A 14,505-nucleotide genomic window follows, 5' to 3' on the forward strand; every position below is an offset into this window, starting at 1 on the left:
TCTGGGAAAGGTTCAACTAACGGTGAGTTAAAAACCAGGTTATACTACCAGAGAACAAATTGTATAAGTAGTGTATGGTCACCTCATGCATGGGACATGAGTTGGGGACTCATTGGGACATTGGTTGGGGACACACATGGACACTGGGGGGTCAAAAAGGTGGTTGGGTAAAAGGTCATGTGAACAGCTGTGCCTGTAGTGGCAGGCAACCAAAGCATGCTTGCTTTGCTGAAGTTTAGAGCGTTAAAAGGCCTCGTTTTTTGCAAGAAACAATTTCTCTTTACGACTGCTAGAAGGGAGCCTGTGTGTCTTTATTCCTCATTGCTACACTGCATTATAGTAATTTTCCTTTTCCCATCCTTCCCAGGTGCAATGAAATAGGCTTAAAATATAATTTACATCACCAAAAAAAGTGCTTTAATGTAAATGCAAACTAGAATTTAGGTCTTTAAGTATTCGCTCTCACCTTGTAGGTTTAGTTTTACAGCAGTGAGTTTCATGGATATGATAGGACCCTAGAAGTTATTACTGAGCTTGAAGTACTTCTGTGATCTGTTGCATTGCTGTGAAATGCACTCTTATTTTTCTTCTGCTTTCTGTATTTATTTAAGTGATAGTGGCTTTGAGCGTTGAAATGGAAAATACAATGCTGGAATTAGATGGTTTATAGTGATTTATTTCAGTGCAAAACTTTGATTTGCCCTGTAAAACAGAATCTTCTGTTTGTTTTGGAGTAGTGACAGCCCTGCAGATGATGAAATTTAAATGCAGTATGCATTCCTGTATGTGTAGGTGTACCAAAAGAAACCGTGACACTTGTCATATTTATTGGTATCATTAAACACTTCTTTTGTCAAACTTGCGCACTTGCCGAATTTCATCTTTTTTTATCTCCTATTTTTCTAGATGAATAAAAGATCCTTAATTCTGATGGGATTTGTCTTTTTCTTGTTTACCCTACTGCTATTAGTCAGCACATATGGCCATGTAAATGTCCAAAGACTGTTTCAAAATCTAAATGAATAGCTTGGGAGCAAGATTAGGTTGTTGTTTGTTTGGTTGGGTTTTTTTTTTTGTTGTTGGGTTTTTTTTTTTTTTTTGCTTTCTTCTTAATGCAATTTTTATTCAGCTTGTAAAATCTTGATGTTATTTCACTCCCTCTACTTTCTCATTCCCTATGGTAATGTTTAGTTGGTGCTGCACTAGATTTAATGCTTCCTGAAATTCTTTCCAGTCTTGGGTAACTTTGGTCATTCTGCTTGTTGTTGAAGGTGGAGGTAGAACTGACACCAAAGAAGGCTTCAGTCATCAGCATTTTATTGTTCTTCAGTTCAACCTTTAATACCCTTCATCTAACATGCACTACACCTGTGTGCCCCCTGTACCCTTTTGTGGCTGGTCAGTGCACCTTGGCACTCCATGTCTCATTACCTTCAACACTGTTCACCTGTCCTGCACAGTTGTAGCCCATCAGGGATGAGGCTTGGCTGCAGCTCCACTCCCCATTTCCACAAACTGTGTGCCTACATGTTATGATTTTTCTTCCTGCCAAAATGGCAGTTTTTATAGAAGATTGTAACTAAACTGTGTGGAGGTATCTGCAGGCTGGGGATGCCGGTTAGCTGTGAGGGTTTTCAGTTGCTGTTATATTGATGGCTAACTTCAAGGTCTGTAAAGTTTGGTATGGACTCAAGGTAAGTCCAGAGAAGACCTGCTTGGGTGAAGGTTGTCCCTGCTCCTCCCTTTATCCTTCTGCTCACAGCAGAGCACATCATCACCCATAGCAAGCTGCTGGCATTCCTGGTCTGGTTGTGACCATGGTGATAGAGAGGCTAGATTGGAATTCTGTATTTCAGATGGAAGGGAGCTACAGTGCTCATCTAGTCCAGCTGCCTGACCAAGTTACAGCCTGTTACTAAGGGCATTGCCCTTTGTCACTTGCTACTGACAGTCTTGTGGCACTGCCAACATCTCCAGGAAGCCTGTCCCAGTGGTTGACTATCTTATTGGTTAAAAAAATGCTTTCTAATGTACAATCTGAGCCTGGCACAGGGTTGAACCATTTTCATGCATGCCATCACTGGATCCCACAGAGAAGAGCTGAGCACTTCCCTCCTCAGGAAGCTGTGGGGAGCAAGGAGGTTACCCCTCAGCCTCCTTCCATCCAGCTAGATAAGCCCAGAGTCCTCAGGTTTTTCTTGTGGCATGTCATTCCTTTAAAGCCTTTTCATCAGCTTTGTTGCTCTCCTCTGGATGCATTCAAGCACCTTCACATCTTCTTAAATTAAGACACTCAAATTGGAGGTTGTGGGAGTGTGGCTTTTAGGGGCTTTTTTTTGGAAGCAGATATGTTGCTGGGAGTTGTGGTGGTGGCAGGTAAGAAGCTCTTGACACTGCACTTACAGAGGAATTTGTTTTTATGTTTATGTAGCTGATGCAAAGCTCTGCCTTCTCTGACTTGATGGGATACTCCCCTGTGATAATTCCTCACATTTACAATTACATTCAGAGATGTTGATCTTTGTAGCTAAATTTTACTTTTTAGTCACTCTCACAGGAGCATGGAAATGTGTGTGGAATGATGCTAGACAGGTTCCACACAGGTGCTAGGCTTCTGCTGCTTTTTGGATTTGCCTCATTGCTTCCTAGTGATTCCAGGGACTCCAGGGAGGGAAATGCCTTTGCTCTTGTATGTACTCACACATGCACATGCAGGTCAGCTGTTTATACAGACACTTCTGCTCAAGTCCTGTGAATGTCTCTTGTATGCACTTGGTTGCTGGTTCACTCAGGTCTTTAGGGAGGGGAGCACTCACTTTGCTGCTGCTCCACAAGATAGTCTTGTGAACTCAGTGCTTAGTCCTGGCATATTTGTTGGTTTGATTTTAATACTTGGTTTCAGGGTAAACAAATGCCTGGGGCTGGCTTGGGGTGTTGTTCTGCAAGTACTTGGAACGTGACCTGAGGGAAGCACTAAAACTGAGATGTATGGAATGTATGGAATAAATACCACCTATTTCTCAGGACCTTGTGAAGGATGCTTGTGAGGAGAATGGCTGGCTGCCAGAAGATAGTTTGGAGCATATTATATTTTCCTCTGCAGGCTTGAAGGAAAACTTGCTTTTAATTGATTTGTGGAGCAGTTAGTTGATCCTTGAGCTGCTGTGGAGATGTGGGTATTGCACTGTTGTGATGCATTTTGGCATCATTGTTTAGGAAGCAGGCCAGGAAGACAGTGCACAGATATTTGCAGTTGGGTTACATGGGTTAGAGTCAGGCCAAATAAACTTCTCTAGTTTTCCAGCTGCTTTTAGTTTCTCGACCAAATTTTGGATGGTGGCTTTTTGTAAACTAGATACAGATGTTCACAGGGTTTTTGCAGCTTAGGAAGGTGGCTCTTTCTGTGACTGTTTGTGATAAATGTTTGTCTTCTAGGAGGAGCAACTGTACTGAGCAATTTAACTGCGTAATCAGTAGAATGTTTTTCTGACCTATTTCTGTATGCTGTTGACAACAGTAATTGCTGCTGCTGTTTCTATGTGAACGTTATACAATAAAACATGTTTCTAAGTTATTCATGTTGATTTTGACAACCTCTTAGTCTTTTTCATCTCTAAAGAAAAGCAAGGAGATGGAATATTTTCCTTGGTTTTGACAAACAGACATCCTAAAATTGTGACAAGACAATAATTTGATATTTCCTCCTTTTCTAATTCAGGTGGCTTATTTTTTTAATATTATTTTTGTCCTGATTGCATTTTAAAGAAAGGAGATTTTTTTCATTGTGAATCTACATGTGCAGGTTTTAAAATATAAATAGTCTTTAAAGCATTTGTGTTCTGAGGAGATCCTTAACAAAGCTAGGAGGAGAAATACTTTATGGCTTAAATAAGATGTCTAGAGCAGAGTGTAACAGATTACAGTCTGCCAAAGTTGATGGCTAACTGATGGGCAAGAAGCCATGGATTTGTGTCCGGTGATACAAGCCTGTATTTGCATGGCATTTGCCCAGTTTGTACAACAGACTTCTAGAACTGAGCAACAAACTTCACTTGTAGGGTACAGAAGATCAGACAGTTCAGTGAAAAAAATCCCTGGTCTTTCCCCTGGGAATAATAAGTCTCTGTATTAGGTTTTGCTCACTGAGTGTGTAAGGCAAGCAGAGAATCCTTTTATTCTATTTTTGTCCTTTCATTCTATTTTTACCTCTGTTCTTTATAGGAAAAAGAGTTATGAGTGGCCCCACTTCAAAGACAGAATTTATTTTCTTTTGAAATTTGTCATAGAGGAAGTAAACTGCTATGTATGCAAATTGGTGCTGCTTTAGTTAATGAGAAACCTCAGATTTCAACCCAAATATGGGATAAAAGTTTGGAGAAAGCACAGCCAGGGGTTGGAAGGGTGATATGTTATGATTGGATATGCTTAATTGTTCACGTTATTTGAACCACTTTTACTGTTGTTAAACCTTCAAACTCTAGTCTCTGACTTCCTGGTTGGAGGTTTGAACGGGTGTTAGCATGAAAAATTAAAATCAGGGAGGGATTATTTTAGTCATCTCCTAAAGTAAGGAGGACAGTTGTTCTTGAGCGAGTTGTAGTTATGAAGGTTGCTACTGAACGTCCTCTCTTTGAAAGTAATTGCAAATTAAGTATTTATTGCAAATTGAGACACTTTGGATGTTTATAAGATAATGTTTGACAGGATGAGGTCTTTTGATATTATGATGGAATGGCAGTGAGCTAAAAAACTCCACACACTTCTATTAATGTAAGGTATTTCCTTATAGTTTTGGAGTTGGATAAACTTCTTTCAGTCCTCTGTACTCTGCTATCAAAATCCTTTTCGAGTGTCTCAGAAATGGTATAAATGGCATCCAACATGCTATGTGGATGTGCATCTCTTCTCAAATAAGTGTGTTAAATTGCCAGACCTGAAAGACAGGAAAGCAAAGGCATCTCTACTACCTCTTAGCATGGAAAGGAAACACCTTGCCTACATCATAGTCTCCTACTGCTTACATGATTTTTTATTTTTTTTCTCTATTGTATGTAATTCAATATTTTGACATGAAATAAATACCTGTAATGACTATTTTCTCTAAAAACAAACAGAAAAATACTATGAAACACCTACTTTATAAAGACAGGCTCCAGTAATTAAATTATGCCATTCAGGTGGCCTTGCTAAGACTGACCTTGTTTTGTCCTAAACTGACCAATCTGAGGAGAAAACACTTGAATTAAGTCCCTCTTCTTTCCAGATCCAGAGCAGTTACATACCCAGTGAGCTTTGTTGTACAGAGTTGTCTTCTGATTTCAGTCTTTAGTGTTGGTTAGATTTTCTTTTCTCTAATATCCCCACCTGTGAGAGTATGCAAAATACTGCAAGCCTATCCTTGAAAGGGATTTTGAATTTGTTTTCTTTAAAACAATGTTTTAAGCACTTCATCATTTATCTGCTTGTAAGAAGGAAATGTATGAGAACATGGTGCAGGAAGATGCACTGTCCTGGGGTGATGTTATGATGCTTGTATCCCCAATCATCTGTTCTGTTTATGCTGGATGTTATATTCTGTGCCTTCAAGACTGCCTCTGAGAGTGAAGGCGGGAGAAGAAGAAGCGCAGAGTTTGTGATCAGCTCTCACTCCTCCTCTGGGTGTCTGGGCACGGACGGGGCAGAGCAGAGCAGAGCACTCCTTTGTGTTTTGGTTAGTTTAGCCAGCTGAGGCTGAGAAGTTTTCCCTGGACTGTTCTTCTTTCCCTTTTTTTGGAACCATTTGAACCTGCTCTGGACTGGGGAGCACTGAGAACTGGCACTTTGTGGCCACTGGGGTCTGCTCTGGGCAGCAGCCATTCCCAGTGCCGAGGGATTGATAACAGAGCGAGCACCCACAGGAGAGACTTCCTGAATTTGTCATCTCTTCAGAGCGGCCAATGAGTTTTGTCATCTGGTATTGTTCATTTTGTGTGCTGGGGAGTGCTTTGCCTGTTAAATAAACAGGTTTGTTCCACTTATATCTGAGAAAATCCTTCCCGAACCGGTTGGGGGGAGCGACCGTGGGGGTTTGCTTTCTGAGGGAGGCCCTTTTGGAGGTTTTTCTCCCAAATTTGCCTTAAACCAGGAAATTCACTCAGCTGGAGGTAAAATGAGTCTTGAAACTGGAAGATAGACCTCTGATGTGCTGGAATTCTTTAAGGGAGAACCTGTTGTGAGCATTGAGCTTTACCATAGCCATGGAACCTTTCTTTCAGAACTTGTATCCTTATACTTATAAAAATCAATAATTTTATTTTCTATATGAAAAGATATCAGGCTGGTGCTTGAATGTCTTGTGACAGTAGACTAATGTAGAGATCTAAATAGTGTACCATCAATTGAGATGATTTTTTCAGAGTCCTGTACATGCCATTTTTCAAATTTATGTAATTTTCATTACAGACGTCTTGTGGAAGTGATGAGTAGTGTTCTTACTTGGTCTTTGAAAACTGGATATACTGACAAAACCTGAGCATAACATTTGAAGTTACCTTGAGATGCTGTTATTTAATGATTTGCTAAGAAGCAGGAAAAAAAGCCATGCTGCTAGCTCACAGTCATATACAAACAAGAAAAAATATGATGTGATTACAATTCCATTAATATGCTTCGAGTTTTTGCTTCTGCAGAATACTAATAAAGTAAATAGTTGCTATTAATGTAATTATGTTTATGTCCCATGGGTTATTCTTGGGGAGACTAGTCTGCCTAAGGGCTTTAGGATTAGTCAAGGAGAGATTTGCCACTACAGGTATTGTTGTAACAAACTGGACTGTAGCTTTATGTTATTGAGCATTCCTTCTATAGAAGCTGCTTATCAGTGTAGATTGCTGCTCTAGATTATTTAAGTTCATTGTAATGCTGATATTATTTTCTTGTGACAGTATGAATGTAAATGAATGAAACCATTGGTTATGAAGAAAACTTCAATGATGAACAAAATTCATCACCAGCTCACATATTGATCAGTGATTAATTCATTCACATGTTTAAAGTGTTATGGTAGTATGTGTGGGACAAATCACTTATCACTTTGTAAGTTTTACTAATGTTTTAGTCTCCTGCTTTTCTTTGAGTTTATAATCTTTGTAAGTGTATGTGTTTTACAGAAAGGGCTACATTTCCCCACCTTTCCCCAAAAATACTGCTGTTTGATGTTTCTTAAAATGAGTAATATTTCATGAGATTTTATGTTATCAGGAACTTGCACCATATAGAAATCCCTTGAAATTAGTTAGCTAAATTTTAGCTTTTTTTTTTTGGCTTTTAGTTTGGTTAAACTTGGCAGTGTTAGGTTTACAGTTGGACTCAATCTTGTTTCATTCAACCTAAATGAGTCTTTGATTCTATGATCTAAATACTTTTGTTTTAATTTATGGTTGTGAGTAAAAAAATCTAAAATATGCCACAGTTGGACTACTGTGTGCCTTATTAATTTACTAAAGATCTCAATTGAAGGAGCGGACTGGGAATATAGAGTTCTCATCCATACATCACCTGTGAAATGACTCACTTCTATTTTTATTGAAATTTTGATAGTGTTATGTTGCATGTATAATGAAAAATAAAATAATTAACTTGGAGGATATTTTGCAGATTGTCATAGAATTGTTACATTGGCGTTGCTCTCCAAACTTTCTGAAGGTATTAGAAGAAGTAAGCATGTGATAGTTTTCCTGATCAAGGCAAGCCAAGACAAGGTGGCATCCCAGTGATTGGAAAATTCTCTAATTACCCACTGGAACAACAGTGATAGTTGGCTTTTAAATTGTACAGAATATACTTGTTGCACAGGAGAAGAGAAATTGAGATAGTAAAGGGAAATCTCAGCCAGTTGAGGTGTTCTTGTCTGGTTTTTTTTGTTGGTTTTTTTTTTTTTTTTTTTTGAGCTGGATTGCAGTAACAAGTTAACTTCTTATGAAAACCAGACAAGAAATGTTCTCTCTTTCTTCTCAAAAAAAACCCAAACACAACCTTAGTTTAATTTTTGGCATGTTTATTTTCAATGCGAATCCAACGGATAGTTAGATGTTCACTCTCTCAGTGTGGACTTTGGGGTTTTTTATAGTACTGTAGGTATATAAAATTCATTAAATCTTCTTTGTGTTTAAACAAAAAGTCAAACTAATATCCTGTGTTTGCATATCTCCTATGATGCCATAATTCTGTTTCTTCTCTTTTTTGTGAATTTTTAAAAATGCTTTTAATTTTCCTCTTGAGAAGCCTTCTAGGTAAGAGATTGAAAGTTCAAAATAGATATTTAAACTGGAATGAATACTCTGCTGCACCTTGAATATGACTGGCCTTTGGAGAGCTGTAGACTTGTCTCTTGAGGTACCTAACCCAGAGAGGAGGTTTTTCTTTGTGTCACGTTCCTCAGATGTAAAACAAAAAGCTAGTTCTTTCACCTTACACCTTCAGGGGCTGGCTCTTGATTTGTGTTCAGTGCTGTAGTACCATGGGAGACATTTAAACCTGTGCTGGGAGTGCCTCTGATGTCTGGCTCTGTGCCCCAGCAGCGCCTGGTTTTGGTGTCATGGGCAGTGTCTCAAGAGGAGGAGCACCTGTCTTGAGCCTGGTATTTTAATGCTCGTTGGGGAGATGGTATTCTGTAATCCTGGGTTGTCAGCTAACCTTCAGCAGAGCCCTTTTGATGCCTCCCCAGCCCCTCTGCATTTTGAGGTTCAATCCAAGAAAAGCTTTGGTGAAAGCTGCTTTTAACCTACCATCTTCATAAGCCTTGATAAAATCCAGCCAGCGTGCTCAACAAGGAGATGAACTTCTGAGGAAAAGGATACACTGTGAGGTTTTTTAGCAAACTCTTGCTAAAATCTTGTTACTTTTTCAGTTACTTGCTGGTAAACGCCTCCCCTACATTATAACAGCTGTATTTGGAAAATTAAACTTCTGTAACTGTGCTCCAGCTGTGCTTGTTGTTTAGCCCAAGTTGGTAAGAAGACAGTTTTGGGCCACAAAACAGTTTGGTTAAGTGTGGTAGCAGCTCTCTGGTCACAGAGAGAAACACGACTTTCCCAGGCCTTTCTGGGAAAGGCTGTGAGATCAGAGAAAAGAATGAGAAGTAATTCTCATCTTCACTTGTTGCACCTGTTGTTGTGAACATGTGGAATGTGTTCTGGAGATCTGTTTACCACAGGGTGGTTTCCTAATTAGCCAATGGTGATGATGTTTGGATTGGTAAACCAATTATGTCCTCGTGTATCGCAACTGTCTATAAAAGCAATGGATTTCTTAATAATAATACTAAATAAAGAGATTGATCAGCCTTCTGTGAATAATGGAGTCAATGCTAATTATTACTCGGGGCCAACTGTGACAGTTAAGCTTTAAAATTATACTATTGTAATCTGGATTTCTATTAACATCCCATTTATATTTCTCACATCTCCCTGAATAAAAAATTTTGGTTTTGGTGCGATTGGTGGGTGAGTCTGGAGTTTGTCTCAGACTTGCTTAACCTGTTGCTGCTTTGGCTGGACTGAAATGTCAAATGTGAGATTAAAACTTTCCTTCTCCTTCCAGGTGCCTGCTGATGGAAATGCAGGGCTGCTGGCAGAACCTCAGATTGCCATGTTCTGTGGCAAACTCAACATGCATATGAATGTGCAGAATGGAAAGTGGGAATCAGACCCCTCTGGCACCAAGACCTGCATTGGGACAAAAGAAGGAATTCTTCAATACTGCCAGGAAGTAAGTGCTGTCTCAGGAATAACTGTAGTGGTTGCTCTTTCAAAAGTGTAATGTGCCAGAGAGCTCAGTCTGTAGGGAATCTTCCCTCTTTTGCTCCATTGCCTTCCTGTCCTTTCTGAAGAGGTTCTCTCCTGCTAAAACAGCTTATGGAATTGCTTGCTGAGGGAATCACTGGGACTGTTGGAAAATTTTCCCTCTCTTCTACCCTTGGGGGATAGTTTTTGTATAGTATATGTGCAATGGACTTCTTTCTTTTAAAGTGTTTTGAATAAAGCTGAGGTGGCAGTTTATTATTTAAAATGTCCTTGGGCTTTTTGGGCTGATTTGGAAAGGTCAGCTGTAGCATGCCTTCTGTAGTTCTGCCATGACACTGAAATGCACTTTTACAGTCCAGAATTAAAGGCCTCTGCTGCACACAGAACCATTCAGAGTTTCTTAATAGAAAAGCTTCCCCTACAGATGAAGTCACAATCACTGATTTCATATTTGAGAGCAGAAACTTCTTACCCACTTGCTTATATCCTAAGAACATATGGATCTTATTTTCTTTTGTCTCTGTGATGTGATAGTACAATAACCTTGTAGCAGGGTGTGACAATTTGAAAAGAAAATGTGTTATTTCATGCAGTGGAACAAAAGGGCATGCTTTAAGTTGCCTTAGTTCTTACATTTACTATGCCACTTCTTTTTCTTTTTTTTTTTTTTTATTTTTTAAGCGAGGGCTATTGCATATTTCCAGCACCTGATTTTTTTTTTTGCAAATCTGAAATTTTCTCATCATTGATACTTGGGTTTTTAAAGGTAAATACTTAAATTACAGTGTATTAAGCCCTATTTTGTGTGCTTGACAATTTAGTAACTTAGTATTAGATGATTGTCACTATTTTAGAGTGTCTCCAGTTCCAGTTAAAAATATGGCTTACAGGGTTTTGCCCTGTTGTGGGGCAAAGTGTGGGCAGGTCTACTCCCTAAAAATGGGGTGAGCTTTTTTTTTTATTTTAGTTAATCTCTGTTAATTGTGTGAAGCAGTATGCTTTCACCAACTTGAAGTGAGCAGTTCTGCTGTGCTGTGTTGAACATGGGAATCTGGCAACCCCCCCTATCTTTTCTTGCTATGCTCACCAGTAGGCTTTTGGTTTGCTTTCTAGAAACTGCTGCTGTCCTTCTGTCCTGCCATGTCCTTCCCACACACCCCCTTGAGATACACAGTGCAGCTGCTATAGGCTGCTGATGGAGAAGGGACCAAAGTGGGGTGCAAGAGCATGTGGCAGCAATGGGGTCGCTGCCAGCAGGTGTTTGGGGTGGGGTGGAATCATGTGAGCCCCAGGTTTTTCAATGCTGGTAATGAATTCAGAAATGGATAGCAAATATTAGGAAGTTCAGATCTGCTGACAGCAATTTAAAACAAAAAGCCACATGAAAGCTGATGCGACTCAGCAGCATGGAAAGAAGTTCCCTGTTCTGTACAACTCTTGCCCATGGTCCTCCCTCCTTCCTCACACCCCTTTGACCAGGTCTGTGGCATGCTGGGCTTTGGCTTTGGCTAGGGAATGGCACTGATGCTTTGCTATTATTTAATATTTTTATTCAGTATTAAATAATATTTTATAGCTAATATTATTTAATATTTGCTGCTAAACTTGCCTATGACCCCCACAAGAGAAATGAAAGAGCTGGATAACAGCACCTGCTTCTACCAAAGAAATTAATTTGTAGAGGATTGCTAGTAAATGCAACTCAAACTGGCTTCTTAGCTTTGGAGAACTCCTTGTTATTGTGGTTGATACTCCAAATATGCCTAGTATTTTCCTTGCTTTCTGCTGTTTACTTTGGCTGCAAGACAGTAATTGCTCTCAGGGAATGGGGCAAATTTGCATATTCCCATTAGCAGGAAGCGATAACTAGCAAGGCTGAGATGTGGTACCTCTTGTGTTGGAATAGTACACAAGTAATAGTCTCCTTTTTGATTGCTTTTACCAAACATGATCTTTTCCTTCCTTTCTTTTCTCTCCTTTAATGCTGTTTATTTCCCCCAAAAGAACGATTCCTTCTTCCTGTGTGCTTCACTTCTTGCTCTAGGCAGAGGCTGAGTGTAAATGCTCTGCTAATCCAGCGGGCAGGTACTCTTCCTGTGTCTGCCTTCATGTTCCCTGCCTCTGTGGCAGCTTTCTTGGTTCTTCACTCTTGCTGTAGCAGCAGCTCTTTGTACCATCTGCTGAGGAACTGGATTTTTTTACCCAGATCCAAACAGAACCTTGAAGTGACAGCAAGCAAAGGAAGGATTGAATTTTCCACCTTGTACATCTATTGAGAAATCTGTCCATCTGGTTTTTGTTGCACATCCCTTGTGAGCACTGTTCCAGGCATTGTGATAATGACTGCATTGTAAGGGGAGATGCATTCCTGTGGTAAAACCTGAAGAGTTAACCCATGCACCCAGTTCTTCCTCCAGCTTGGGAAAGACCAGGAGTGACATCCCAAAAGGAGCCGTTTGGGTGGAAACCCAATGTGCAAGTGCAGTGATCTGTGGCTCCTTGGCTATAAAATAATACAAAATTAATATATAAGGAAACTCTGTTCACTGTTCATTAAAAAAAAAGATACTTCACATATTCTCTGGCTCTGATTTCTTACTTGAAGGTATTTTTCAAAAAATAAAAAATACCATCTCTCCTCTCATCAAAATTTACAAGCAGATTGGTTTCTCTGCCTCCTGTTAACTCTTCTTTTAAAAGAGCTTCTCTTGACAACACCAGGTTAGATGTCTGAGTAGTGGGCAGAGCACAGGGCTAGGAGGTGCAAAGACTATAGAAGGACTTGTATTTCTCCTGCAGAGATGTACTGTGAACCTTGAGATTCTCGTTGTTTCCTCTTGTGGTCCACTGCCAGCTTAGGTGGATTTTGAAGTCTTGATGCAGGAACTAGCAGTAGAGGAGCATTGCAGAGCAGGAAGGGAGGAACAGGGAATAAGCAGAACCACCTACGTGTTTTAAAGATTAATGTTGCTTGGTTTTGCTTTACTTTTTTTGAGTGGGAGCTCAGTGCATCCCTCAGAGTTCATATTTGGACAACACATCACACAGTTTAAATATGGCAAAGCTCAGACAGTAGATTGCTTTTTTGAAAGGACATAGAAGATATTTGAATGCTGCCTTCCAGCTTCCTTGACTTCAGTTTAACACTGAAGTCATTGGAGATGGTACTGGAAGCATATCTCCACATTTTCTTGTGTTCAGTGTCAGCTGGTGACTTGTTGGTTTCTTTTTTAAATATCACCAAATGAAACTTTCTTGGGTGGAATGAAATACTGTATAGATAAGTACAGTTTAGTAGTGGTTTCTTTTAATGTCAAACTAGCTAGCATACTGCTGTATGGATTGTACCTGTTACTGGAAGTAAAACTGCATGGGCCTGATCTGCAAGCAGCTGTCAAGTGCAAGTGCTGCAAATGCTAGAATTGATTTAAATTTGGATGGTTTACAGCTCTGTGTGCCAGAATCCTTAAGATGTTGAGTGATCTAGATGACACTTCAGACCAAGCCACTGGTCAGTGAGTCTGACACTGCAGCACCAGCTGTTTCAGAGGAATTTTGGGAAAACCCTGTCATACTACACAATTACTTGATAACTACCCCTGACAAAAGTTTCTTCCTAATAGCCCCTTATGGGTGGTTAGCTGGTGTCCCAAAGCAGGTGGATACCACTGTTCCTGGATTTGCCTTTTGTTGTCTTATGGGAGGAGTTGGGTTGCCCCCACCTACTCATTATTGTCATAGGAAGGTGCTTTTGCAGGTCAATCAGCTCCTGTCTTCTGAACAGTGTTCATGAAACCCATCTGGAGCCTGCCCTTTGTCAAAGCTGCTTTCGGAGTTATGGAGTATGCAGAGTAGGAAGTTAATTTAGGTGTGCTTCATTCCCTCTTTGAAGGGAGAGAGTGTTCAGATGGAAGATATTGATGTAAATTTATTATATTAGCAATTTTGAGCAGCAGCTATGTGCAGAATTTTATGTCTAGTAGTTAGCATACATGAGTTCCTTGAAGAACTGAAATTTTTTTACCATCTGTGTTGAACTTCCTGTCCAAACTGAATTGTAAAACAGTCACAGCTGACAAAAAGTTATTTTGTCTGATGAATGTTTTTTTCCCCACCTAATTTCATTTGGAGATACCTAATTCCATTTTAAGTATCCATGTGACTGTTTGTTTTTTTCCTTTCCTGGAAGACCAAACCACAACTATAATGAAGCAAGTTTGGGTCTGGATATTGTGCGGATGAATTAAACCTGGGAGTTTGGAAATCTAGTGCACTTTGCAATCAGAGCTGGCTTGCTTTGCAATCTTCAGCTAAATGCCTAGAGTAGCTTTCAGATGTAAAGTGAATGTTGGCTTTGAAAGGTGTTACACTTGGCATCTCATGACTGCTTGGTTTCGTTTCTGAAGTCGTTACAGGTGTCCACTTTCTTTTTAACATCACTGGGATGCATGACCATTTTGTGGTCAGTGTGTATTTCTTAGAAGAATCCTCCCCAGAAATAACAAAATTATAAATGCATGTTACTACATTCTTAACTGTTATATTTGTGTTACATGGAGCAGAAAATAGTAGGGCTAATTCCTGTAATAGGTAATTCAGTATAACTGTTGACAGAACACTGTTGGCATTTCTGATCCTTAACCATAATGCTTCCAGAAATTGTTATCTTCTCATTTTCTCAAATCCCCTGGTTTTGTGCCATGTATTTAGGTATGTTGCTTGT

The 14,505-nt window shown here is 39.7% G+C and overlaps 1 protein-coding gene across 1 annotated transcript in view; it reads left to right on the forward strand.

Moving 5' to 3' along the window:
* Positions 1–14,505, forward strand: part of APP (amyloid beta precursor protein) — a 193,833-nt gene that overhangs the window by 38,965 nt on the left and 140,363 nt on the right. Inside the window, exon 2 of the mRNA XM_084201337.1 lies at positions 9,580–9,747. Within this exon, the coding sequence (XP_084057463.1) occupies positions 9,580–9,747 (168 nt within the window). The remainder of the gene's footprint in view (positions 1–9,579; positions 9,748–14,505) is intronic.

This window comes from Fringilla coelebs, assembly GCF_963513975.1.
Source record: "Fringilla coelebs genome assembly, chromosome: 2".
NCBI classification, from domain to species: domain Eukaryota; kingdom Metazoa; phylum Chordata; class Aves; order Passeriformes; family Fringillidae; genus Fringilla; species Fringilla coelebs.